This window comes from Elephantulus edwardii, unplaced genomic scaffold (assembly GCF_000299155.1).
Source record: "Elephantulus edwardii isolate Elephantulus edwardi_28Jun2011 unplaced genomic scaffold, EleEdw1.0 scaffold00037, whole genome shotgun sequence".
NCBI classification, from domain to species: Eukaryota; Metazoa; Chordata; class Mammalia; order Macroscelidea; family Macroscelididae; genus Elephantulus; species Elephantulus edwardii.
This window is the reverse complement of record NW_006399787.1, coordinates 9,421,435-9,446,492: the sequence shown is the minus strand read 5'-3', so window position 1 is coordinate 9,446,492 and position 25,058 is coordinate 9,421,435. Positions and strand designations below refer to the sequence as shown.

Below are 25,058 nucleotides of genomic sequence, written 5' to 3'. Positions count from 1 at the left end.
AAGGACTCTTCTTTCTCACTGCCAGCTAGGCAGACATGGGGACCCTTCTAGTTTTCGCTGCTTCTGTGGGTTCATAAATTCACTGGAATGACTCCCATGTTCTCATGATCACTGTAGCTACTCACCGTTGCAGCTACATTACAACCAAACAAGGATACAAATGAAGAGATAGATATAGGGTGAGGTCAGGGATGGGGGTCCCACTACAGAGCTTCCGTGTTCTCACAAGGGGGTGGGTACCTTACCCTCTCCTGCACGTGGATACCAACCAGAAAGCTCCATCTGCACCTTAGGGTATATTAGCTCTTACTGGCTTCAGCCGGTGTCGGTTGTAGACCACATCCTGCCTCATGAGGACTAGTTGGCATCTGCTGCCAGGTGTCCCTTTGGCCCGGCCATCCCCTGCTCGCTAGCCTCAGATGTTGGTGTGCTCACAGGTGAGAGCAGGAGCCAGATTGCTTTTTGCAAAGTGATTCCACACTTCTCACCTTACCTGGAACTCTTCTGAGGCGTATTCAACACCTGGGGACTCCTGCCTCCTCTCTCCACCTCATCTTACAGCCAGTTAGCATCTACAGGAAGAGCAGTTATTTTGGCAGGTCCATGTGTTGTGACTCTTGGGGTTTGATGAGTCCCTAGGTGAGAGTAGCTTCTTACACAGACACTTGGTGAGATGTAACATTAACACCTCATCGCCATATTCGTGGATTATCATCCATCCTTCCTCAAATTTCAACCTTCACTCAGTCTAACTGGTTAGTTTTGTAGGCATTCAGAATGATGTTCAGAGCATAAGATCCCAGGTGGCGCAGTGGCTGCTAACCGAAAAGGCCTGCAGTGTGAACCCGTCACTTGCTCTAGAGGCAAGGTGTAGCCGCTGGGCTCCTTGGAGACCCTAAGGGCCAGTTTCGCCAGACCTGTAGTCGATCTGAGTCAGAATCAACTTGCCGACTGGGTTTGGTGAAGTATAGTGTAGTTGTGGTGTGCCTTCAAGTCAGAACCAGCTCATAGCTGACTCTCCAGCGTTTTTAGAGGCAGTAAATCACATAGGAGGAGATTGCCCGTCGTTCTACTGCAGAGCAACTGGTGGATTTGAACCACATGCCCTTCCATTAAGGCACCAGAGCTCTCTTTGGTGATTAATAGCATCATTCTCACCAACCCCCAGTTGAAGAGTTAATATGTTAATAGTATTTCCTAATTATTTTATATGCTACTTTATTATGATATAGCAATAAAGTGAAAGTAGTACTATGGAATGTGTCAAAGTACTTAAGTGCTGTCTTCAGGTAATTTGCAAATTCAGATAGGACTTTGTTGTTGATGTTGTTGATGGCCATCAAATCAAGCATGACTCATAGCAACCCTATCAAACAAAAGGCCTGAAGCCCCTCTACAACTGTCAGCATTTATCAGAGTTCATAGAGTTTCCAGAGGCAGGCTGATCAGTAGGTTTTAATGTCGATTTCACTATTCCAGTATTTCTACCCATTTATTATTTATTTACTTTAAATTTGGTTAAAGGTCCCATGCCTAATCTGTCATTACAGAATTTTGTAATGCTTGGCCGTGTAATAAAAACCCAAACCATCACAGTGCCCTCAACTCCGTGCCACTCACGCTCGCCGTCGGGTTTCCAGATCTGTTCATCTGTACAGGAGGAGACTTGCCAACTTCCTTCCTGGGATGATGAGGCAATTTAAATGACCAGTCAGTCCATTAGGAGCCCAGCATATAACGCTTTATGTCACCAGGGCTCGTGACGGCTGTGTGTTGTTTTTTCCTGTAGAATGGCTTCTGAGGGCATGCCTGAATTGAAGATCGAGAGTATGAATTCAAAAGCCAAGCTGCATGCTGCTCTTTATGAGAGGAAGCTCCTGTCCCTGGAGGTGCGGAAACGCAGACGACGGAGCGGCAGATTGAGAACCATGAGGCCAAAATACCCAGGTACCTACTGGGGAGCTTTCACCAAATGCCTTTGTCCGGGCGCTGCCGGGCTGTGCCCGCCAGTTTTGTAATCACTCTTTATTGAGGCAGAATCACCCTGAACTTGTGTACTTTATGCTTCCATGTAGCTTTCTTTGAAATGCAATTTCCAAATGAGAGTGCATTTCAATCCTTCCATTCTTTAGTTTCTGTATGGAAAGGATAGCTGACGTACACCTATTTTGGTGTACTTCCGCTCTTATTCCAGTGTTATAAAAGTTTCTGATACTTTATTTATATTTTTAGCTTAAGTTTAATGGAATTCTGAGCATTATTATTCGGATTTGTGTGATGAAGCATTAGACTGCATACTGTAAACATTTCAGATGTGAACAGAAGAGGGAAATGTCTTTCTATTCCTGATTCTTCCTTATTTTTCGTTTCCTGCCTGCCTTTTTTCCTTGTTCCTCTTTTCCGGAATCCTGAGTTAGGTAGTTTGTCCATTCATCACTGGATTTACATTGGTGAAAAAGTATAATCCCTGTCCTCACAGCATTTATAATGAGTCGAAGAGGGAGATAATGAATAAGCAAGGCATCAGAATATATGCAACATGCTTAGTAGTTCCATGAATGATACACTCTTAAAAATCTCTAATACTCAGTTAAAATTTTTCCCTTAACAATGTGAGAGAACAATTTGTTTTATGTAGAAAAACATCAGCTCTGATGCATATCCTTAATAAGTGTTGAAAATATATGTTTGAAAAGTGTTTTATGCATAATGATACTTTTGTGGTGTGTGGTCTGGTTTAGAAATGGGTTTTTACTAAAAAGATAAAAGGAAGGTATTGGGAGAGAGGAAAATTTAATCCTTTTTTCAGCAACATTAGTGATTCTTCGCATTTAGTGATCACTCAACCAGCTGAAATGAATGTTAAAACTGAGACAGAGAGTGAAGAGGAGGAAGAAGGTGCTTTAGACAATGAGGACGAAGAACAGGAAGCTTCCTTGGAGGAGTCTGCAGGGTCCCTCGGAGAACATCAAACCAAATACGCATCCTCACTGACCACCATGGGAGAAAATTCAACCAAAGAAACCTCTGTGAAAGTTCCTGAATGGAGTCATAAAGGTGAACAGAGCAACAAAACGGAGACCCAGGAGCCAGAGCCCAAGTTTAACCTGATGAAGCTTCTACAGGATAATGGAAATCTTAGGTATGTGCCACTTATCATTATGTTAGTGCTAATAGCTAACTCATATTGTATATACGGGGTACTGCGCTAATGACTTTTACAACCATTTTTAAGTTTAATATTCCTAGCAGTTCTATGAAGTAATGACTGGGATTCAATATTGCTGTTACTAAGGAAACTGAGCCTTAGAGAAAGTAAGTGACTTGTCTGACGCAGAGCTGTAATCAAACTTGTCTAAAGTAGAGCTGTAATCCAAACCCAGATCGCACCAACTCACCAGACCTTTATTGGCGTTAGTGTCAGTCGTCCCCAAGTGGTATAGAGCACTCGGCTGCTCACTGAAAGATAGGTGGTTGGAGTCCACTCAAAGGTGCCATAGGAAAAAAGACCTGGCAGTTGATCTCCAGTGAACCTAGTGGTTAAAAACTCCAGAGCAGAGTTCTAAGAACACAAGGCGACTGAGGCGGATGCTTAAGTAACTCATGGTTTTATGCAGGAAATACTCAAACTAGAGCCATGAGCTCAGCATGAACCAAGTGTTCTTCCTAACCAAACCCATGGTCGTCAAGTCGATTCTGATTCATAGTGACTCTAAAGGACGGGACAGAACTGCCCTGCAGTGTTTCCGAGGCTGTAATCTTCACAGAAGTGGAAATGTCTTGAGTGGCTCGTAGATTTGAACCACTGAGTTTTCAGTTACCCGCTGAGCATTTAACTATTGTGCCACCAGTCCTCCTGAAAGTGTTCTTAGGACACAGAAAAAAACAACCCCAGGAGTTAGTCTTACTAAGGGGAATTAGGTAACTCTGGCGATTTAGTGGTAAAGAGTTGCACTGCCAACCCAAAGGCATGTAGTTCGAATCCAGCAACATCTCTGTAGGAGGAAGATGGACAGTCTCTTCTTGTGTGGTGCACAGCCTCTGAAAAGCAACTAGAGGGTCAGTTATGACTCAGTTCCAACTGGATGGTCAACAACAAGGGGAATTAGAATACATGTGGAGGCGGTGATGTTTGAACTGAGTATTGACTATAGAGTGGAATTTCAGAGTTGGAGAGCTACTGGTGGGAGTGGGAGTGCTGGGTCGGAGAAATGGAGGCCCAGAGGAGCGAGAGCTCAGTCATTCAGCCCCTCGGCATGTACAGAGTGCCTGCTCCATGCCAGTGACCGTGCCAGGCTGTCTAATGTTATAATTGAGGGTACATGGGCCCATGAAGCTTACAGGTCATTGTGGAAGACAGCAAACAAAGTCATTTTGGGCAGCAAGAATTGCTAAGAAGATGATTTTTTTTAAAAGATGCAGACCTAGAGAGTAATTAATCAGCAGCTACTGTGGATGGTGGTTTGAGACCATGGAAAGTAACCTTTTGATGCATTCTGAATGAATGAGGAGGAGGAATAAGAAATACAGCAGTCAGAGGGCGGGATATTCCAGGCACAACAGCAAGTACAAAGGCCTTGGGATTACAATGAGCTTGGCCTCTTTGAGAAATACAGATGAGAGTAGTGGAGTTCCATGGAGAAAAGGTGAGATGAGAAATGAGGCTGAAAAAATTGGATGTTGTCAGGTTATAAAGGGCCGTATGATGAGCCCTGGCTTAATTTTGTATATGGGATTATTTTCAAGTGGATGAGTGATAATACTAGGACTGGTTTTAGGATGTGAATTCTGGTCACAGGGTGGAATTGTGATTGTTAGAGGAGACGTGAAAGGAATGGAGATGGATTGAAATAGTCCGTGGCCAGAGGAATGAGGGCCAGACCAAGTAGTGGCTGTAGAGATGGAGAGATTGGATGGCCCCAGGGACTCTTGCAAGGTTAATGGGCAAGAAGAACTCCAGGGAGACGGAGTTTTCCCAAATGTGATGACTTGGTGATGCCATTAGTCAATGAGAGAAATAGACATTGATTTCAAAATAGCAGAGTTTCCACTGTGAGGTAGAAGTGCTCTGGGGTAAAGATGTGCGGTGGAGAGAGGAGAACGCAGCATTTTAGGTCAACTTTGAACATAGAGTTGTGAGCTGAGGTCTTCCAAGTATATGGGTTTGTCCAATTCCAGTTAGTTCTACATGTAGACCCAGTAACAAGAGAATTGAGTCCTGGGAAAGTGTTTAGTGAATGGGTCCTCAGAGAGACTAAGAAATGGCTGATGGAGAGATGGCGTAGAAGTGGAGGGAGCAAGATGACGCAGGCTGCAAGCTGAGCTGTTCCGATGTGTGGAGAAACTTGGCTAACTGAAGGTAGGATGCGGGCTGATGGCACAGTGTATGACGTCAGGCAGACAGAGTGTGTGGAGGACAGTTGTGAGTTGAGGACAACATGAAATCACACCAGAGGATTTGGAAGTGAAAGGGAGGTTAGAATGTGCTTATTGAGAGCAAACTAAGACTTTCAGATAGGAATTCTTGAGCTTGCTATAGGTAAGGGTTTAATGGCACGAAGAGAAGAGAAAGTTCCTAAAGAAAGGTGGAAAGAGATCATTGGTGGAGTATCTGAAGATGTCAAGATGAGGAAAAAGTCCTATATGGAGTAAAACTAATAGTTAAAAGTTAAGGAGGAAAAATGTTCAGGAGTTTATGCAGAATGGCCTTTACTTTCTCAATTAAGGTAGAAGCCACTTTTTAGAGTGAGAGTGAGGGTGACTTGGAGTTCAGGGAGCAGCAGGCATAGAGGCAGAAAGGCTTCGATTTGTCAGTGTTGTGGGCTCTGGCTGCCTTACCTTGGGGCTCTGTGATCATGGGTTTGTCACAAGGCTCTCCAGGCCTCAGTTTCCTTTTCTGTCTAGCAACAACATAAGACTACACCAATTTAAAAACAATGCTTCCTGGAAGAGAAAATGAAAATCAACTATTTGAAAACTGCTAGAGTCTATTCTAAAGTTCTTTCCAGGAATAACATTCCACACAGTGTAGAATAAGAATTTCTGCATACATCTTGTAGAGCTCACTTTCAGGGAGTAAGCTGTTGTTTTGCGGTGTGTGCTAGTATAAATCAGTGGTTTTCAGACTGTTCTCTGGGGCTGCCCGTGGGTCTGTGGAGCATCCAAACAGCTGCTGACGGCCCATGGAAGGCTTACGGCAGGGCCTTTGTGCTTCTGGTCCCAGCTCCCTGTTCCCTAGTTATATATCACAAACTACTTGGAAGCAGGGGAGGCATCCGCTTCCTAAACAAAATCCTCCAGAAACTCTATGAACTGTGATAAATTTGGTAGTTGTGGAGAGGCTTCAGGCCTTCTGTTCATAGGGTCGCTATCAACAACAGTGGGTCCACATAAGCTTTTATTTTAAAACTTAAAAAGCAACAGAAAATGTTCCTTCAGTGTTAATTATTCTGATGTTTGCTTTCTCATACTGTTTGTTTGCTTGTTTGTTAAAATGAGTGATGTGCCTAGTACCTAGGGGAAAGAATTTCAAGAGTTAACATCCCAAGGATCTTATTTTACAGATACATTCCTAGAATTGCAAGACTCACATGTTCATTTGCACCAAGAGAGTGATTGAAATATCTGTTGTTGAGCATTTATTCCATTGAATCCTTAGTATTAGGGACTGATGAAGGGACCTTCTGCTGTGCTGGGAGGTGTCTGAAGCATGCCATTTCTAGTGTTATATTACAAATGGCTTGTTGGGGCAAATCGGGACTCTTTTTCACTTGTTTGACGTGAAAACCATTTGTTGTGGGGGTAAAGCTTATTGGAAAGGCTGAAGGGGTAGTGGGCCATGATCTCAGGGTGAGATGGAAAAGAATTGTCCTTGCTGAGAGAGATTTGAAAATACAGATGCTTTGCTTCAGAAAATGGTCCCTCTTAATAACAAAGGGCCATCCTTCTTTGATTTGTGTTTCTGAAAATCATATATGTTAAACTCAGAAGCAGATCTATTACCTAGCCTGGCCAGTGCCCCTGCCCCCCTCCCCCCTCAAAAAAAAAAAACCCAACCCACAGTAACACTTCCCTCTAACATAGTTCTAGAAGGAAGGCCTAAAAAGATTTTCAGGTTACTCTGGGCAAATCTTTCACCCTAACCTTGAGAACAGTAGTAGAACGGCGTTTGGTGATTGCATATATAAGGATTGTAAACCGAGTTTGTGTTGGGCCATAATCTTTGCCAATGTCGTTTTGGCTACAGAGTCAGAAGGTCAGTCAGCTGAAGTAACCAAAATCTAGCCTGAAAGAAAACAGATCTGCTGTGAGTAGCCACTGAAGTAAAAAATCATCAGTGTGTCTGGGCCTTCTGACCTCCAGGCTACGGCTTCCCCACGTTTGCTTGTTTCATTCAGCAGAAAGCCTGGGTTCCTCCAGGAGGCCGCGGAGGCACTTGCTTCCTGCCTCTCACTGAACATCTGACCCGCCTGGTCTCACAGTCCATCTGTGCAGACAGTGCTGCCCCTCGCTTGCTTGTTCCAGCCACTCCCACCCTCTAGTAGAGAAAAGCATCACCTTAATATTTGGCCTTAAAAAGGTTTTTTTGTAGGATTTGTCAATTTCCTGTCCTGAAGGCTCTATTGTTATTGTTGTTGTTGAGAGCACGACCTTATGAACGACAGCTCTGAATCCTGTGCCGTCCTCATCATCTCTGATACACTTGAGCCCATTGCTGCAGTCACTATGTCAGTCCATCCCAGTGGGGGTCTTCCTCTCTTTCGCTGACCCTCTACCTTTCCAAGCCTGATGCCCCTTTCCAAGGGTTGGCCTCTTCTAACTACATAGTATGTTCATGCCCAAAGTATGTGGGATGAAGCTTTGCCATCCTTGCCTTCAAGCAGCACTCTGGCTGTATTTTTTCCCAAGACATATTTGTTTGTTCTTTTGGCAGTCCAGGGGATTTTCAGTGCTCTTCTCCAGCACCACAACTCAAAGTCATCAGTTACCTTCTGCTATCCTTATGCATCGCTAGGCATGTAGTTAGGAGAGGTTAGTCCTTGGAGAGGGATGTCATTCCTGGAAAGGTGGAAGGTCAGTGAAAGAGAAGAAAACTCAAGTGGGATGGATTGACACAGTAATTGCAGCAATGGGCTTAAGTATGTCAGAGATAATGGGGATGGCACAGGATAGGCTGCGATTCAGAACTGTTTATAGGGTCACTGTGAATCATACTTGAGTAGGTGGTACCAAACACCACCACCATCCCCCTAAGAAGGTGGTTTGAAAACTCAGAGCATAAGGTAAGGGTAGAAAATGGGATTTTCTGTTCTTGGCTTTCCCAGATTAACGAGGTAAAATATGTAGGCTTCTTCACCTGGTTCTTTTAATAGAAGACGAACAAAATTCATGACTGTTTGATAGCTGCGTGTTTCTTAGCCATCCTAACAGGATCCTCTGAGGCACGTGACACCAGCTACAACAAAGGCCATTCTGAGAGCAAGTAGACATGAGTTGGATTGCCATTCTGTCTTATAACAGTGTGTTGTTTTGGATTCCTATAGCAAAGTGCAGGCCCGAATAGCATTCTCTGCCTATCTTCAGCATGTTCAAATTCGCCTGATGAAAGACAGTGGAAGTCAGACGTTCAGTGCCAGTTGGGCTGCCAAAGAGGACGAACAGATGGTAAGATGACTCTTGTTGGAACCCTTTTACTTTCCCCCATTTTCTCTCCCTTTTCTGTTTTGTACTCTCTTTGCAATTAGGGTTAAGACCAATAGATTCCAGTGAAAGAATGATGACACAGCCTAGGCTTGAGGCTTCTCTTGCTTCACCTTGGAGCACATCTTCTGCCAGAAGCCATCTGTTCTGAGGCCATCAGTTTATTTCAATGTGAAGATTTTAGTCGATGGCTCATTAGATTTCATTCTCTGTACAAAGTCTTCAAAGAGAATAATGATTTCTAGAGTCCTTTCTGAAGCATCCTCACTTTTTTTTTTAAATAAAGGTAAAAAGTAAAGATAGATTTATTAGGAAGTCCCAGAGACAGAGCGGGCCTTTCTCCTTGGAAAGGAGATTGGAGGAGGTCCATGCTCACATTTCTGTTAGCTCTTTGAAGTTGGCATTAGCATTGCCATTCCACAGAGGAGGAGGTAAAGTCGCAGAGAAGAGAGGTCTGTTGTGTGTTGTTTCCCAGTCTGAGTGTGGTGACACTGAACTTGCATCACGGTAGATCGCTGGTCCTTCCAATCTTTTCTTGCATCACAGACATTGACTTTGGATTCAGAGGCACCAGCTCTGCCTCTTGCACGTCAGCATCTCATCACAGGCTCTCTCACAATACACCATCCTTCACCTTTTTTCCCTTCTTTCCTAGTTGTAACTTTATACTGTCTTTAGATCCCTGAAATAAAACTCTTACTCTGCGGGAAGAATTGATTGTATCTCAGTCATGTGAACATGCTTGATCTCAGGATGAAACAGGAACAACATTGTCCTTGCTGAGAAGGATTTCAACATACAGATGTTTTGTATCAGAGTCATACTGAAGCATAGATACACTATCCTGGCAAGGTTTGTATTTTTGGATCAGATTGGCAGGGAGCTTCAGGCTGTTTGGTAAGATCCATTTATAGAAGCCATAACTTTTCCTTAGCCTCTATGTAGTTGTTATGTCCTGTTGAGTCAAATACAGCTCACAGTGACCCTGGAAACAACAGACCTGACCCTTGTCCTGTCCTGTGGCATCTTCATCATCTCTGATACACTTGAACCTGAAGCTGCAGTCACTGTGTCAATTACCCTTGTTGAGGGTCTTCCTCTCTTTCGCTGACCCTCTTCTTTTCCAAGCATGATGTCCCTCTCCAAGGAATAACCTTTATGGCACTAGGAATTTAACCAGTAAGAAAGGGACCTTTAAGTTTGAGAAAACAGCATTCCTTATCCAGTTCACTAGTGACTCTACTGTCATTTTTGGTTCCCCACATGCAGAAGACAAGCTTATTATAAAAAAAAGCAACTCATGAATTTAAAGTGGCCGGAGCAACCCAAAGATAAAAACCTTATATGTTGTGAATAATCCTTCAAGCATGGGTGGAAAATGTTAGCTTTGCTCTTTCCAAGTGGAAAATTGAAGCTGCCTTTTCAAGAGTCAGTTTGTCTGCTCCACTGTGAGAAAAAAAAAATAATGTTTTAATATAACAGCTTAAATCACCATATAGTAAAGACAGCAGAATAGTAGCAGGGAATCCAGCCCTCTGGCTGTGAGACTGCTCCTTTATGCTGGAGTAAATTGGCAGACAAGGAGCCAAATCAGATCCAAGAAGAAGAAGAAGGAAAAAAGAAAAAAAGCTCAGAGGAGAGAGGAACTATTATAAATGCTGACTTGAAATCCCCACATGGTTCCTCTAGGATTTCTGCAAAAAGTTTACAAATGATACTGTGTTTTCCTTCAGTCATTCATAGACATTTTAAACATGAATTAAACATTTTTAACATGAATTAAAATGGATTAGTGTATTTAATTAAAATGTTTAATTCTTTTTCTACAAGAATATTTGTAAGGCTCACCTCACAATGTAATTCTTTGAATTCCTTTTTGAAAAGGGATCTATAAAGCAGACCCCAGCCCCACTCATGGGAATTGTGGCCGTGGTCTTGCTTATGTGGATGGTGAGTAGAAAATTGCCTTCTCTAGTCCAGGTTAGGGCTAGCGTCTGAGATCATTTATCACATAACACCAAGGGCACACCAGCAGAAGGCCACAACGGCCATTAGACAGTCTTAAATGTTTAAGATACTAATTTTTAAGATCTTTGATTTTACAAAACCTTTCTTTGAGTTATCTGTGATGTCCTGAATTACATGATTGGTAGCTGTTCAGATCTTACTGGGATCCACCGTAAACACCCTTGGCACCAACAGTCGGGTGATCAGGAGATATATTGCATTGGTAAAGTCTGCCCTCCAGGACCTTTCCAGATTGCTGAGCAGAAGTGATTCCAGTTCAAAGACTAAGATGTGCCTGAGTCAGGACGTGGTCTTTTCAGCCATTTGTCATGTGTTTGAGAGCTGGACAATGAATAAGAAAGAAGTAAAACTGATACTTTGAGTTGTGGTGTTAGAGAATAGTCCTTACTGAATATCCCATGCGCTGCCAAAAGAACAAGCAGCTATGTCTTGGAGAAGGTGACTCTCCTTAGAGGCAAGAATGGTGAAGCTTTGTCTCGCCTACTTGAGGCGTGTTGCTAGAAGGGGCTGGTCCCTGAAAAAGGATACCATTCTCGGAAAGGTAGAAAGAAGTTCAGCAAAAGAGAAGGAATACAGGATTCAGATCGGTTGTTCATAGAGTTGCTTTAGTCATACTCAACAGCACATAATAGCAACAATGTCAAACGGGCTGTAGCCAGAATTTCTGCTTCTTATTAACCCACTCCGCCCTCCTTGACCCCAGCCCCCACAAAGCACCAATCATTGAGGAAGATGGAAAAAAAAACCATCACCTTCCAATCAGCTCTGCCATTTTTTTAAAATTATCTTTATCACTGAATTTCTTAAATAATTAGTTTTGTTCATATCACCTGTATCCTTGATTACCCATGCATTCCTTCACCTCTTGCTTCTGTTGCCTTAATTTACGGAAATTGTTCTCTCCAAATTCTCTTATATTGACCAGTTCAGGGTCCTGTCTGGTCTGTCCATCAGTGTTTAATGTGGGAATGTTTTCTTCTATTGGTTTCCACGACAATATTCTCTTGAATTTCTAACTCTTTCTCCTTTTTTCTGTCCTTCAGTAAGGACTGTTCTATGTACTTTTTCTCCAACTCCTCACCTTTGACTATCTTCACAGGAGTTTTAGTTTCCACCAACTATCCTCAAATGTAATCTTCCTTTCTTTTCTTGCCTTGTCTGAAATGATATTTGCTCCTTAAATTATTGTAATATATTTCTATATTATTACAATACTTTTTTAGATTCTATTTTATCCCGTGGTTATTTGCATACATATTTGCTTTGGTGGTTTGATTGCTCATTTATAGAGAAAAGAGTAAGTTGAGTTTTGTTTGTCTTTGTTATTTTTCTTAGGATGTTTGCTTCTGCATACTTAATTGTTGAAATATATATTTCTCCCATTTCCACTACTTGATACTGTCATAGTTTGCCTTCTGCTGCTCTTAATAGAACCTCTCCTTTCCCCCTGGCTCTCTGATTTATAGGAACTGGTGGTTCGTTTCCTTAAGCGAGCATCAAGCAACCTCCAGCATTCACTGAGGATGGTATTACCAAGCCAACGACTGGCACTTCTGGAACGCAGGAGAATCCTGGCCCACCAGCTCGGTGACTTTATTGTTGTGTACGACAAGGTAAGTGCTTTATTCATTAATCTTATGCTTAAATTGCACTCTGTTGTCATGTTGTTGTTGTTGTTGTTGTTGTGTGTGCCTTCAAGTTGGAACCAGCTCATTAACTGACCCTCCAGCAAGTTTTCAAAAGCAATTAATTGCTTGAGAGGAGATTGCCCATCCTTCTGCAGAGCCACTGGTGGACTTAAACCACGCGCCTTTGGGATTTGGAATTGGAGCGCAACTTCTTACCACGTGGCCGCCAGAGCTTCCTCCTAATTATCATGATAGATGACATTGTAGCCACTGTCCCACTAGGTGGAGAGGTCCTTCTCTCCTGTAGTGTCATTGTCACCTGTGTGTTACTCTGATGGGAAACAGGAGGCCACACGCTAACGCAGCGAGGCGGGAAGCTTCTTGCGACACCTGAGAGCTCAGTGGCCATAGCTAACACTTAGTAAAAGGCACATTCCTTTGAGCACTTTGCGCATGAGCAGAATTCTGGGCTATATGAATAATTTGCCTCATTATTGTGCCTTTAGACAGTGGGGAGTTAATTGGAAGCAAGTTTGAATTGTGCATTTAATAATAATGACATGGGTTTTTTTCTGGAAAGAGTTGTACTCTCTCCTGTGAAACTTTATCTACATCAGTATAAGCAATATAATATTAGAATATTTATGAAATAGAATATTAGTTCTAATATTTTGCAAAGCATTGTAAATTCAAGTATCTTGGAATGCCTTGGAAATATATTTGGGAGGGTGTCTGTAGGTATGGTCGGTTTGTGGAGAGAAATACTTACGTTTCGAAATGTACATGGCTTTTCTAAGGTTGTATGAAGGTTAGTCAACTGTCAGTATCCCAAATCTATATCTACAATGAATCTAAATCTATTGAGAATGTTTTGTCTCAGTTTATGAGTAAATGTTTGACTTTCGATGTTAGTATTAGAATCTCTTACAAGACCTTTTGGACAAAAGAGCATTTCTCTTAATTGCAATTCAGTACAATGTCTCTGTTACACTGCTGAAGCTGCCAATGGGGTGATGGACATTAGTAAACTGCTATAAAAAGTTCTACTTTTAATGGAAAGTAGTAAAAGGTTAAAAACCAATAAAATTTTACATTCATTCTGCAACTTTTAAAGCATTTAATGAAATAATGGTAGATAGTAAGGCCTCACTTTTACAAATGGCAAGATATATGGTGGGAATAATTTTCCTTCCTCTAAGGGAAATTAATATAAACATGGTGAAACAGCTGTTTAAGTATCTGTGTATCAGGAGTCATTTTTGTCTCGTTTTTCTGTCGCATTTGGGGAATGAGTAGGAAACAAAACAGATGGCCGAGAAGAAATCCAAGAAGAAACTTGAGGAAGAAGAGGAAGACGGGGTAAACACAGAAAACTTTCAGGAGTTCATCAAACATGCAAGGTAGAGATAATCTTGGCTAATAAATACCACTGTGTTCCCTCTTCGTATTGCCCTCATTAACTTCCCAATAGTTCCTTGTTTCTGACTTATGGATATGAGTAAAACAACTCTCAAAAGGAAAAAAATGTTATAGGCTTGGACCTCATCAAATTGCAGCCAATTATGCTACTGTTGTCATAGTTTCAGTTATGAAAACACCCCTGCTGAGTATCTGGACTGTATTTCTGAGCAGGCGTCAGCGTAGACACCCCTGGAGTGCTGAGAGAGCTTTTTGGGAAGTTGAGGTTAGAGATGTCAAGTATTCGCCAGTTCTGAGTTTCCCCCTGACTTATTGGTGTAGTATTGGCGTTGACCAAACGTTGCCTACAGTGAGTGAGAATTGATAGCTTCTGGACTATATGATGCCTAATTTATATACAATAGAAGAAGCCTTTTCTGTTTAGAGTTTTCATGAGTTGACAGTCTCTGCATATTTAGCCAGCTTGATGCACATCAGCCAGACCTTCTTGTCCATTGCAAATATGTTTCAAAAAGAAAAAACATTGCATTTTAAATTTTGTAAGAGCTGCTTGAGAAGATCTTCCCCTGAAATGAAGTTTGTCAAAAGACTAAAATGAAGCATAAAAGGTCTGTCTGACCCCGTTAATTAGGCTTCACCCATCGAAGTCATGGTGGGAGAAAAGCAATAGAAAAAGAAACTCTTTCTTGACTTGTGCAGTTCATGCTGGTGGTGTGGTCTGTCAGCACCAGCCTAGTGTGTTCTTTGCTCGGTGCATGGAACTAACAATAAACTCAGAGGCACATGCTTACATGCACAGCACATACATTGTTTTGTCAGAGTCCATATTTGTCGCAATTTGTTGCCATTCTTTGGTCTTGGGTAATGATTGATAAAATAGGTATACAAAGAAAGCAAGAAGCCATTCCCACATCAACATTATAAAATCTCAAAAGGGAAAACACTAGATTATCTTGAGAAAGTGGTGACTCTCCTGTTTAAACAAACAAACAAAAAATCAATTTCCGGTTCTTCCTAGAAGTCTTCAAAATCTCTGTAATACAGAAAATGAAAATGAGGACCTATTCAGTGATACACATCCCTCTGAGGAGGACTAATTAAGACGCTGAAAAGTGATTCTCTGCTAATAACTGGCAATAATGATTTGGAGAAAAAAAAATGTATTGGAATGTATTTGTTGTCCATTGTTGCTTAAATAGTCGTATTTGGGAAATAGGAAATAACATCAGTTCTTAGTAAATTTGGAGTCGACACACGAACACATTCTTCAGAATTGGTAGGTTCAACCAGGGCTAGAATTCAAGAAGGTAACAATTTGTGGAGTAGGGAGATGATGAGACAATAGCTGAGGCACCTTATATCTTAACCAGCCTTAACCTTGGCCTTTTACACATGGACAGGCAGAAGCAGCTGCCAACTTGGAGGATGAGCTGTAGGTCTTTGAGGGTTACCCGAGGCACTAGGGCATGGAGCTACATTGGAGACCTCACACTACACTACCCTACACTAGTCTACACAGACTATACTAGAGACTCACAGGGGAAGTTTCCTAGGGTTTCGTTAGCGTGCCCGAACCTGGGATCGAGTTTAACGTTCTTTTTCTAATACAAGAATGTGTCCTTTCATCTTGAGGCTCCCTATCTGGAACAGACAGAGGTCCGAGGAAAAGGAAAAAGACCATTGAGAAGCCACAGTGGAGCTTATAGAACCCATGCATAAAATGTTATTGGAAGATTTGCATAGACCCTCATCTAGTATATTTCCTATTTTGTGGATGTTGATAAAGAGCAGATGATTTTGGTAATTTGAAATTGTGTTAGAGATCATCTCCTTCAGTCTGCTTCCTTGCACTCTTCCGAGGTGAGGCTACTGGGTCTCCTTACCCGTAGTTAACAGGCAGCGTAGCTTCCTTAGTGCACGTACTGCGCGGGTCTGGAATAGTGGTGGGCAGGCTGCAGAGAGCCATGTGCTGTGTCAGGCTTTGCAGGCCACACAGGACCTTTGCCACATAGTCTTTCAAACTACAAAAGACTCTAGGAAAATGAGTCAGGTTTGCAGTGGGCTGCCTCCTGATCTAAGATATGGCTGTCCAGTTGGACTTTCTGTCTGTGGGGATCTTGCAGTGTAGCTAGTGAAAATGAGGCACAGAATTTTTGCTTCTGTTTCATGTTCATTTATGTGGTCACTTGTGACTTATGGCTTCAGATATTTACAGATAATTGGGGGATGTCGGTAGGTAAAAATCTGCTATGATGAATAAAGCATTAGCATGTTTTAGACCTCTCTCACTGAGGTCTCACATATAGGGAGATTTCAGCAAGTGCCTTTCATTTTCTCCTCTAGCAAAATCCTTTTCCATAATAAAAATCGCAGTGGAAAGATGTTTTCCAGAGCAGCTTCCTGTTCTGACCATACTCTTTCTCTTCTTTGCAGTGAGGCTGAGCTGGAAGAAGTGTTGACTTTTTATACCCAAAAAAACAAGTCAGCCAGTGTGTTCCTGGGGACGCACTCCAAAAGTTCCAAGAACAGGAGCAGATATTCTGATAGCGGGGCAAAAGGTGGTAAGTTTTCTAGTCAGTTAATGAAAAATACGAAGGATGGTTGGAGGAGGAAAAAAATGAAATCTGTAGAGATGCCAAGAAAAATGTGCTGCCGCAGCACTTGTAGACTTCAAAGTAGGGAGACTTCGTAGCATTTGGAGGGGGACGGCTTACGTTCTTGTGCTGAAGGAGCAGCACTAGTGTTACGAGGTTTTTTGTTTCGTTGTTTCTCATGGTAATTAATAGCAGATAGCTTTTCAAGAAAAGCTATTATAGCTGCTATCTGATGAGCCCTTACCTAACTCTCTGCTGGTCAGGAGCTGAATTTTCTTGTCAAAAGCCCATATGGAATAGGCACCGTTACCAGACTTCTCTATGGATGAGAACTCAGAAGCTGAGAGAGACTAACTTACCCAAGGTTACTCTTCACCACAGCAACTTACCCAGGGTTACCCTTCACCGTGCTAACATACCCAGCAATACCCTTCATGGGCTAACTTACCCAGGGTTACCCTTCACTAGGCTAATTTACCCAGCGTTGCCCTTCACTGTGCGTTTGGACAGGGATTTGCACTGTTGTCTGACCGACGGTGAGCCCAGGCTCTTAAACTTCGCCTCTGTCTCTCCTAATGATCACTTCCTCCTCTGTGGACTTCGTTGCCTCCTCTGGCTCATTAGTTGGTTTGCTGTGTGGACCTGTTCCATGCATTGTTGTTGTGCTGGTCAGGTGCCATCGAGCCGAGAAGACTCATAGTGGCCCTGTGGACAGTCGAACTGAACCCTGAGCTATCTCGTGCCATCCTCATCAACTCTGACACACGAGAGCCCACTGTTGCAGTCACCATGGCATTGATGCCTTTGAGTTATGGTGCAGGATATCCCATGGTCTGCCAAAAGAACAGATAGACCTTGGAAAAAATGCAGCTACAGTGCTTTTTGGAGGCAAAGGTGGCAAAGCTTCATCTTTCATACTTCAGACATGTAGCTAAGCAAGGTTATTTCTTGGAAAAGGACGTTACACTTGGAAAGATGAAAGGTCAGCGATGGGAAGGAAGACCCCTACTTAGATTGTATATATTAGATACCTGATATCTGTAGTCCAAAGCTCTGTATGGCATTGTCTATCTTTACTCATTGTGATAACCTAGAATATTCCCACACATTTACAGAAGTTCTTGGTGCTGGGTTATTCCATGATGTGGAGAGGATGATTTGGAACGGAACATGGACTAGATACTGTCCAACATGTTATCACAATAAAAAAGTATTGGTTCCATTATGTTGTAAACAGAGCTCTGTTTTGTAGGAGTCATTTATAACTTCAATAGAAGCAATAAAACAAACATGCTCCTCATTTTGTCAGTGTGTGACACCAGATTCAGAGAGGAAACATGTGCCTTGCTCCTTAAGCTATCGTAGTCTGACATGGAAATAGGGAGATTGGTCATTCAGAATTTGGTATGAGTTATACTAAAAAATTGGATTCACAGACTAGTTCCCAACAACGTGTTTAACTCACTGTATCGTTGAATTATTGCATTACTGTAAGACTTTCTGAGTGCACCCCTCTTCTTGGTGTTTTCTTAACTGTTCTAAGTTCAGAAGTTAGTTCATTCATTCATTCATTCATTCATTCTGTATACTTTGACCACTTGTTCTGTATCAGACATGTGGTAGTTACTAATAGAGTAACACAGATCATCATAGTCCTTGACTTTGGAAAATGTACTATCTAGTGGGTAACACATGGTGAGCTAATATAGGAAGGTGGTTGGTAGAGACTCTGAAAAGCGCTTATAGCAGTAGGGGGTTGAAGAGAGACTGATGAATACTTCTACTGACATTAGTTGTTGTTGTTAAGTGACATCAAGTCATAGGCGACTCATAGCAACCCTATGAACGAAAGTCCTCAACACTTGTGTGACTTTTGTCCTTTCTTCAGGTTCTTAGGGTTTCTGGAGGCAATCTGTTACGGAAGTGGATGCCACTCCTGCTTCCAAGCTTGTTTTTAATCGGAAAGCTCCACCAAACACTGTCCACCATGGGTGACCATTCTCACATTTGACACATCAGTGTCAGTGTTCAGCATCACAGCAACCACAAGTTACCTCTGTACAGCAAGTGGACAGACCAGGTCTATACGACCTAGAAAAATGTTTCACCAAAAACAATTAAAGACAGGCCTGAGGGTCGCAGGTTAGAGTCACCCAAAGGGTTCTAACTGGGGGAAGCAGGGCGCTACATGAGCATGTAAATAGCAGCTAATGCACTGAAAGTACTGAGAAAGCCTAAAAGCAGGAAATGGCAATACCTAGCTCTAAAGATGGGACACTGGAAATTCTGGGGTTCATGTGTTAGAGATTCCCTGTACAGAAGACTACTCATATGTCTCTGTTCCTCTCAAGAGTTCCTGGAGGGGCTGGAGACCTAAGTAAGTGACACAGTAACATTGGTTAGTCCGGACTCATTGCAAACATGATCGAACACATGTGACATTGTTCCACTTACTGGTGGTGATGGAGCCGAAGGGAGTTTGTATGTTTCTACTCTTTCACTGTGATTACTGCAAAAGGACTTTTCACAAGGCTATGTTTGAACCCAATCCTTGAGAGAGATTAGGGAACCTCTGTCCCTAAGTGTGTGATTTTGCTACTCCACTGCTTCGTTCTACAGTCACTGAAAAAGAATATAAAAACCTTTGATAGATTAGGAATAGCGGGGATTTACTTGTGCTTTTGTTGAATATACTGATCGGCTGACCTCAAGTGGACACCTCAGTCTGCCTCGAGTGGAGCTGAGGAGATGGTTGTGAAGAGTGAAAATGCTGCCGCATCCACGTAAGCGCTGGGTTGCGCCTCCTCTCAAGAGCTACCTTGATCCATCCATGTTCTGACTTTGTGGTTCCAGTGCATACCTCCAGTCAGCATTGTTTGTTGTTCCTGTTCCTTTAGTCTGAATTTCTGGCATAGACTTCTGACTACCCTCACTGGGCATTGCCCTCCTTTCAGGACATGCCTAAACTTGGCAGTCCATGGACGGCTGCCCTAGGCTTAAATGTCTTTCCCTGGTTCACCTAGCCCTAGCCGGAAGTGGCATAGGGGACTATATAGGCTGACTGGGTTGGTTGCTCATCCAGCAAGGATTGGGTATGGCCAGCTTTGGAGAAGCACTTTGGAAACATGTGCAGTAGTTTCACCATTTGTTGGTAATGGTATTGCATTTTGGAAACATAATTCTGCTACATAGAGAGCCATACCTTTGCAGTTGCTCTGAGCAAGAAATCTAAGCTTAGTGTTTCTCGTTGCAGATCACCCTGAGACAGTGGAAGACGGGAAAACCAAGCAACTCAGACCGCAACATGCAACAGAAATTCACTCTGATAAACTCGCTCGTGAGTGATTTTAAACCTATGTAAATTCACTTGCTCTCTGATAAATTCCCAGAAGTTAAAGATGGAGGGAGGGGGAGCTCATTTAATGTTAGATGTTAAAATATAAGTGTTACCTCACAGAAATTTGGCTTGATACCATTATCAACAAATGGTTATTTTTTTTTTTCTTAAAGCATTTCCAATTAGCTATCAGTAACCCATTTTGCTTCCAAGCAAGTTGTCATTAATGTTTAGAAATCCATTTCACCTGGCAAAGTGGGGAAAAGCGGGGGAGGAGCTGGCTGTTCCTGAAACTTCGTCCTCATGTCCTAACATTGGGCCACGTACCTGTCCTCTTTGTGGAGGTGGCCCCAACTCCACCTTTCAGAAAGGACCCAATATGAACTGCCCTCTTTGTTGCCAGGTTGTCTGTGGTAGGAAATGTTCCACAGGTTTAGGATGAATATGTCTATACTTTTTTCTTCCCCATGATTTCTGTTTCATGCTCAGATTATTTTGATGCTTAAAAAAGAGTATTTATATGCTTTGCTGGCCTAGGAACAAGAAGCTGCGCTGCAAGGCACGCAGTTCAAGGCCACCTACTGCTCCTCGGGAGAAGGATAGGCAGTCTCCTCCCATATGATTAACTACCTCTGAAAACCCACCAGAGGGTCAGCTGTGAGTTGGTTCTGACTCGACAGTACACAGCAACAACAGTATTATGCTTTAAAAAGATTGTCTATCAGTGTTTTCCTGAAATGATGTGCTGTTTTACCTTTGTTTTATAGGACTTACCACTTCAGAAAAAGAACCTAAATCGGTCTATTCCAGTTCTTCCTCTGCCTCTTTCTCTGGCCCGACTGCTACTCTTCTGCAGAAAATTCCCAGCACCCATTTGTCATCTGTTATTACAAACTCTGACCTCCCGCCAGGGCCTGGCCACCATGCGTCTTTGTCTCCGATTTCACCGGCCATCCCCAGCATGCCTCACCAGTCAACGATTTTACTGAACACCAACCCTGACAGCACTTCTCCCTCCCTCCATCCTGGGGCACAGAACGTGCCAAGCCCTGCTGGCCTCCCGCGCTGTCGATCAGGCAGCTACACCATCGGCCCCTTTTCTTCTTTCCAAAGTGCTGCACAAATCTATAGCCAGAAACTGTCTCGTCCCTCTTCAGCAAAGGCAGGTGAGTGAGAAAAGAAAAGACCCATCGAAATGTCAGTTTTTCCCCAGCCTGCAGTCAAAAAAGAATGTCTTTTCTCTAACGGAACACTTACTGAATTGTTCTATGTGCTAAGTGTTATATTTGGTCCAGTAGCATTTATCTATTGACACAAAATAAAATGAAAGTAAAGTAAAATAAAACTTTTTTCAGATGCTAGGGATATAAAGATATGAGTAAAAGAAAGCCACTGTCCATTCCGAGCTTGTAGTCCATTCAGGAGATTTCCCAGCACAGATATTCAGAGACTTTCAGGTATGCTTATGTGTATTGTTTCTGATGCAAATAATTATTCCTGACATCAGATGTAAAAAGGCTTAGAACTGGTCAGTGTTTAAAGTGCACATACACACAATTCAGTGGATTCTCTTTGCTTTTGTTTTCTGTACATTGACAGTTGTACAGACAACACTGTTAGCTAATTTTAGATCATAGTCATCACCAAAAAGAAACCTGCTAGCCGTTAAAGTCACTCTCCGTTTCCTGCTCCCTCCAGTCCTCGGCAACTACCAGTCTGCTCTCTCTTCTAGACACGTCATCTAAGTGGAGTGATCACCAACGCTGAGCTGGCCTTTTCTTGGTGGCTTCTTTCATTTAGCCAGTGTTTCAAGGTTCATTCTCAGGGAACCACTTCTCATCACCTAGCCCTTTGCATTGATATATATAGTCCACTGTGTGCACAGACCACATTTTGTTTCTCCATTCCTCAGCTGACAGACCTTTGGTTTGTTCCACTCTTTGACAGTGATTTGTTTTTAAATATTTGCTTGCAAGTTTTTCTGTTGACATGTTTTTCTCAGATACATGCTGAGGAAAGAGATTGCTTTATGAGCCTGTCTTCCGAACAGTTTCCATGTAGTTTCCTAAGTGGCTGCACCGTTTACCATTCCTACTAACAATGTTTTAGGCTTCCAGTTTCACCACATCCTTGCCAGCACTTGCTGTTAACTCACTATCTTTTTAAATTTTCGCTATGCTAGTGGGTAAGATGTCCTTGCTCATTGGGTTTTTAATTTGAACTGACTTGGTGCATAACAGCAGTTAACAGTGTTGAGACTCTCTTCCTGTGCGTTTGCACATATTTAAATTGTTTGTCCTCTATTAAAGTGGACAATCCTTTTTATTGCTGCATTACTTTTTTTTTTATACTACTTTATTTACAGAATTCGAATGCATAGTTTTCAAGAACAGATTCTTCCAATTTCCCTCACCCCCACCACCCATCAAATTGTACAACCGCATGATTAAACCCTCCTACCCCAGCACATCCTCATCCCTCTACTCCTTACTGGGATGTGCTGTTGAGTATGATTCACAGCAACCCTATAAACAAGAGATCCGAACTCTGTCTTATCTTGCACCATCTTCATCATCTCTGACACTTTTTAAAATTAATTTTAATGAAAGTTTACAGAGACTTAGGATTTCCGTCATTCATTGTTGCACTTTTCTCCCTGCCCACCTCTGCCCCCCCATTCACTCTTCTCCTTGAAAAGTAAAAGGAAAACTCTTCATTGTTAGGCAATCCCTCCCCCAAGTCCACTCCACTATGCAGCCTTCATTCTGGATTCCTGGCTTGACAATAATACACAATCATATATCCCTTTAAATACTTCTCTCCCTCATCTGTTTCAATGCATCATTCATCCCCTCCTTCTCTGTCTTCCCTCAATCCCAGTGACTGTCCCATTTTACAACAGTGGCCCTATGCAATATTTGACCTTTTGTGACTGAGATATTTCACTCTGCATAATGTCCTCCAGGGTCACCCATTTTGTATATTTCATGAGTTCTCTGTTTTTCAGTGCTGCATGGTATTCCATCATGTGAACATACCAGAGCTGCTCTATCCATTCCTTTGTTGATGGGCACTTGGATTGTTCCCAGCTCTTTGTTATTGTGAACAAAGCTGCAGTAAACATGGGTGTGCATATATCGGACACATTTGAATCCACCCACTGCTGCAGTCACTTTGTCAGTCCATCTCAATTAGGGTCTTCCTCTCTTTCTCTGACCTTCTACTTTGCTAACATCATGTCCATCTCTAAGAAATAGTCTCTCCTAGCAATATGCCGGAAGTCTGTGAGATGAAGTTGCCGCATTCTTGCCTCAATGGACCACTCTGGCTGCATTTCTTCATGACTTGTCTGTGTGTTGTTTTGACAGTCCATGGGATGTTAGTATTCTCCTCCATGATCACAACTCAACAGTATCAATTCTTCTTCTTCTGTAATCCTTCATGTTCATTGTCCAGCTTTCAGATACATAGCAAGTGATTGAAAAGACCATGGCCTAAATCAGGTACACCTCAGTCTTCCAGCTGACATCATTGCTTCTCAGTACTTTGGAGAGGCCCCTGACAGCAGACTTTCACAACCCAATACATCTTTGATTTCCTGATTCCTGGTGTCAAGAGTGTTGAGTATGTATCCAAATAAGATGGACTTTTTGACAATTTCAATCTTTTCTCCATCTTTCATGATGTTGCCTATGGGTCCAGTGGTGAAATTGTTTTGTTTTCTTGATGTTTCTACTCTCTGATCTTCTGCAGGAAGCATTTAAAGTCCTCATCACTTTCAGTAACTGAGGTTGTGTCCTCTGCTTAACACAGGTTGTTGATGAGTCTTCCTCCTATCTTAATGCCACATTTTTCTTCATAGAATCCTGTTTCGTGAATGATTTCCTCAGAATACACATTGTATAGGCCTGAAGAAAGGATTCAGTCCTCACACACACCTTTCTTGATTTTAAAATGTACAGTGTTTCCCTTGCTCTGGTCAGGTAACAGCTTCTTAGTCAAGGCATAGGTTTCATAGGAGCATGAGTAAATGTTCTGGGATTCCCATTATTGTCAATGTCAGCTGTAGTTTGTTATGACCTACACAGTCAAATGCATTTGCATAGTCAGTAGAACACAAATATTATTCTAGTATTTTCTACTTTGGGCCAGGATCCATCTGACCTCTGCAGTGATATCTCTGGTGCCATGACCTCTTCCAAATCCATCCTGAACTTCTGGCAGATCTCTGTCCACGCACTGTTCTAGTCCATTTTTAATTATCTTCAGCAATATTTTGCTTGCATGTTATTAATCTCCACATTCTGTTGGATCATTTTTCTTGGGAATGGGGAAAAAATATGGATCTCTTTCAGTCAACAAGGTAACTATCTTCCAGATTTCTAAGCACAGTCTGTTGAGCACATCTAGGGCTACATCTATTAGTTGAAACATATCAAATAGTATCGCAATGAGTCCTGGGACCTAATTTTTTGCCAGTGCCTTCAGGGCAACTTGAACTTCTTCCTTTATTATCATTGGCTCTTGATCACATGCTACTTTCCTGAAGTATTTCAGAGTTGTCTAATTCCTATTGGTATAGTGACTCTGTGTATTTTCTCTGTTTATTTAAAAAGCAGACCTATTTAAGAATAGGTTCTCAATATCAGCTGTGAAAACTAGGCCAGGAGCTGATTGTGGAACAGACCACCAACTACTCATATGCAAGTTCAAGCTGAAGTTGAGGAAAATTAAACCAAATCCATGGCAATCAAAATATGACTTTGAGTCTATCCTACCTGAACTTCAGAACCATCTCAGGAACAGGTTTGAGGTCTTGAACACTAATGAGCGAAGACCACACAAGTTGTGGGAGGATATCAAGGGTATCATCCAGGAAGAGTGCAAACGGTCATTGCAAAGACAGAAGAAAGAGGAAGAGAAGACCAAAATGGATGTCAGAAGAGACTCTGAAAATTGCACTGGAGGGTAGAGAAGCCAAAGCACAAGGAAGAATTCAAGATACTAAAGAGTTGAATTTCAAAAGTTGATTTCAAAAGGCAGCACGGGATGCCAGAATAAAATATTATAATGAAATGTGCAAGGAGTTGGAGTCAACCAAAAGGGCCGAACTCACTCAGCATTTCTTAAACTCAAGGAATTGAAGAACAAATTCAGACTTCGAGTTGCTCTAATCAAGGATGCTTTTGGCAGAATATTAAATGACCGGGAAGTATTAAAAGAAGATGGAAAGACTATACTGACTCACTGTATCGAAAGGAATTGGCAGACACAGAAGAATTTCATGAAACAACATATGAGCAAGAGCCTAAGGTGATGAAAGAAGTTCAGGCTGCTTTGAAGGAAATGGCA

The 25,058-nt window shown here is 42.2% G+C and overlaps 1 protein-coding gene across 1 annotated transcript in view; it reads left to right on the top strand.

The window, feature by feature from the left end:
* TTLL5 (tubulin tyrosine ligase-like family, member 5) overlaps positions 1–25,058 on the top strand; it is a 344,374-nt gene that overhangs the window by 122,422 nt on the left and 196,894 nt on the right. The window contains exons 19-26 of the mRNA XM_006884777.1: positions 1,790–1,947; positions 2,836–3,142; positions 8,544–8,664; positions 12,195–12,341; positions 13,653–13,756; positions 16,209–16,336; positions 19,623–19,706; positions 20,474–20,872. Coding sequence (XP_006884839.1) covers positions 1,790–1,947; positions 2,836–3,142; positions 8,544–8,664; positions 12,195–12,341; positions 13,653–13,756; positions 16,209–16,336; positions 19,623–19,706; positions 20,474–20,872 — 1,448 coding nt within the window. The remainder of the gene's footprint in view (positions 1–1,789; positions 1,948–2,835; positions 3,143–8,543; positions 8,665–12,194; positions 12,342–13,652; positions 13,757–16,208; positions 16,337–19,622; positions 19,707–20,473; positions 20,873–25,058) is intronic.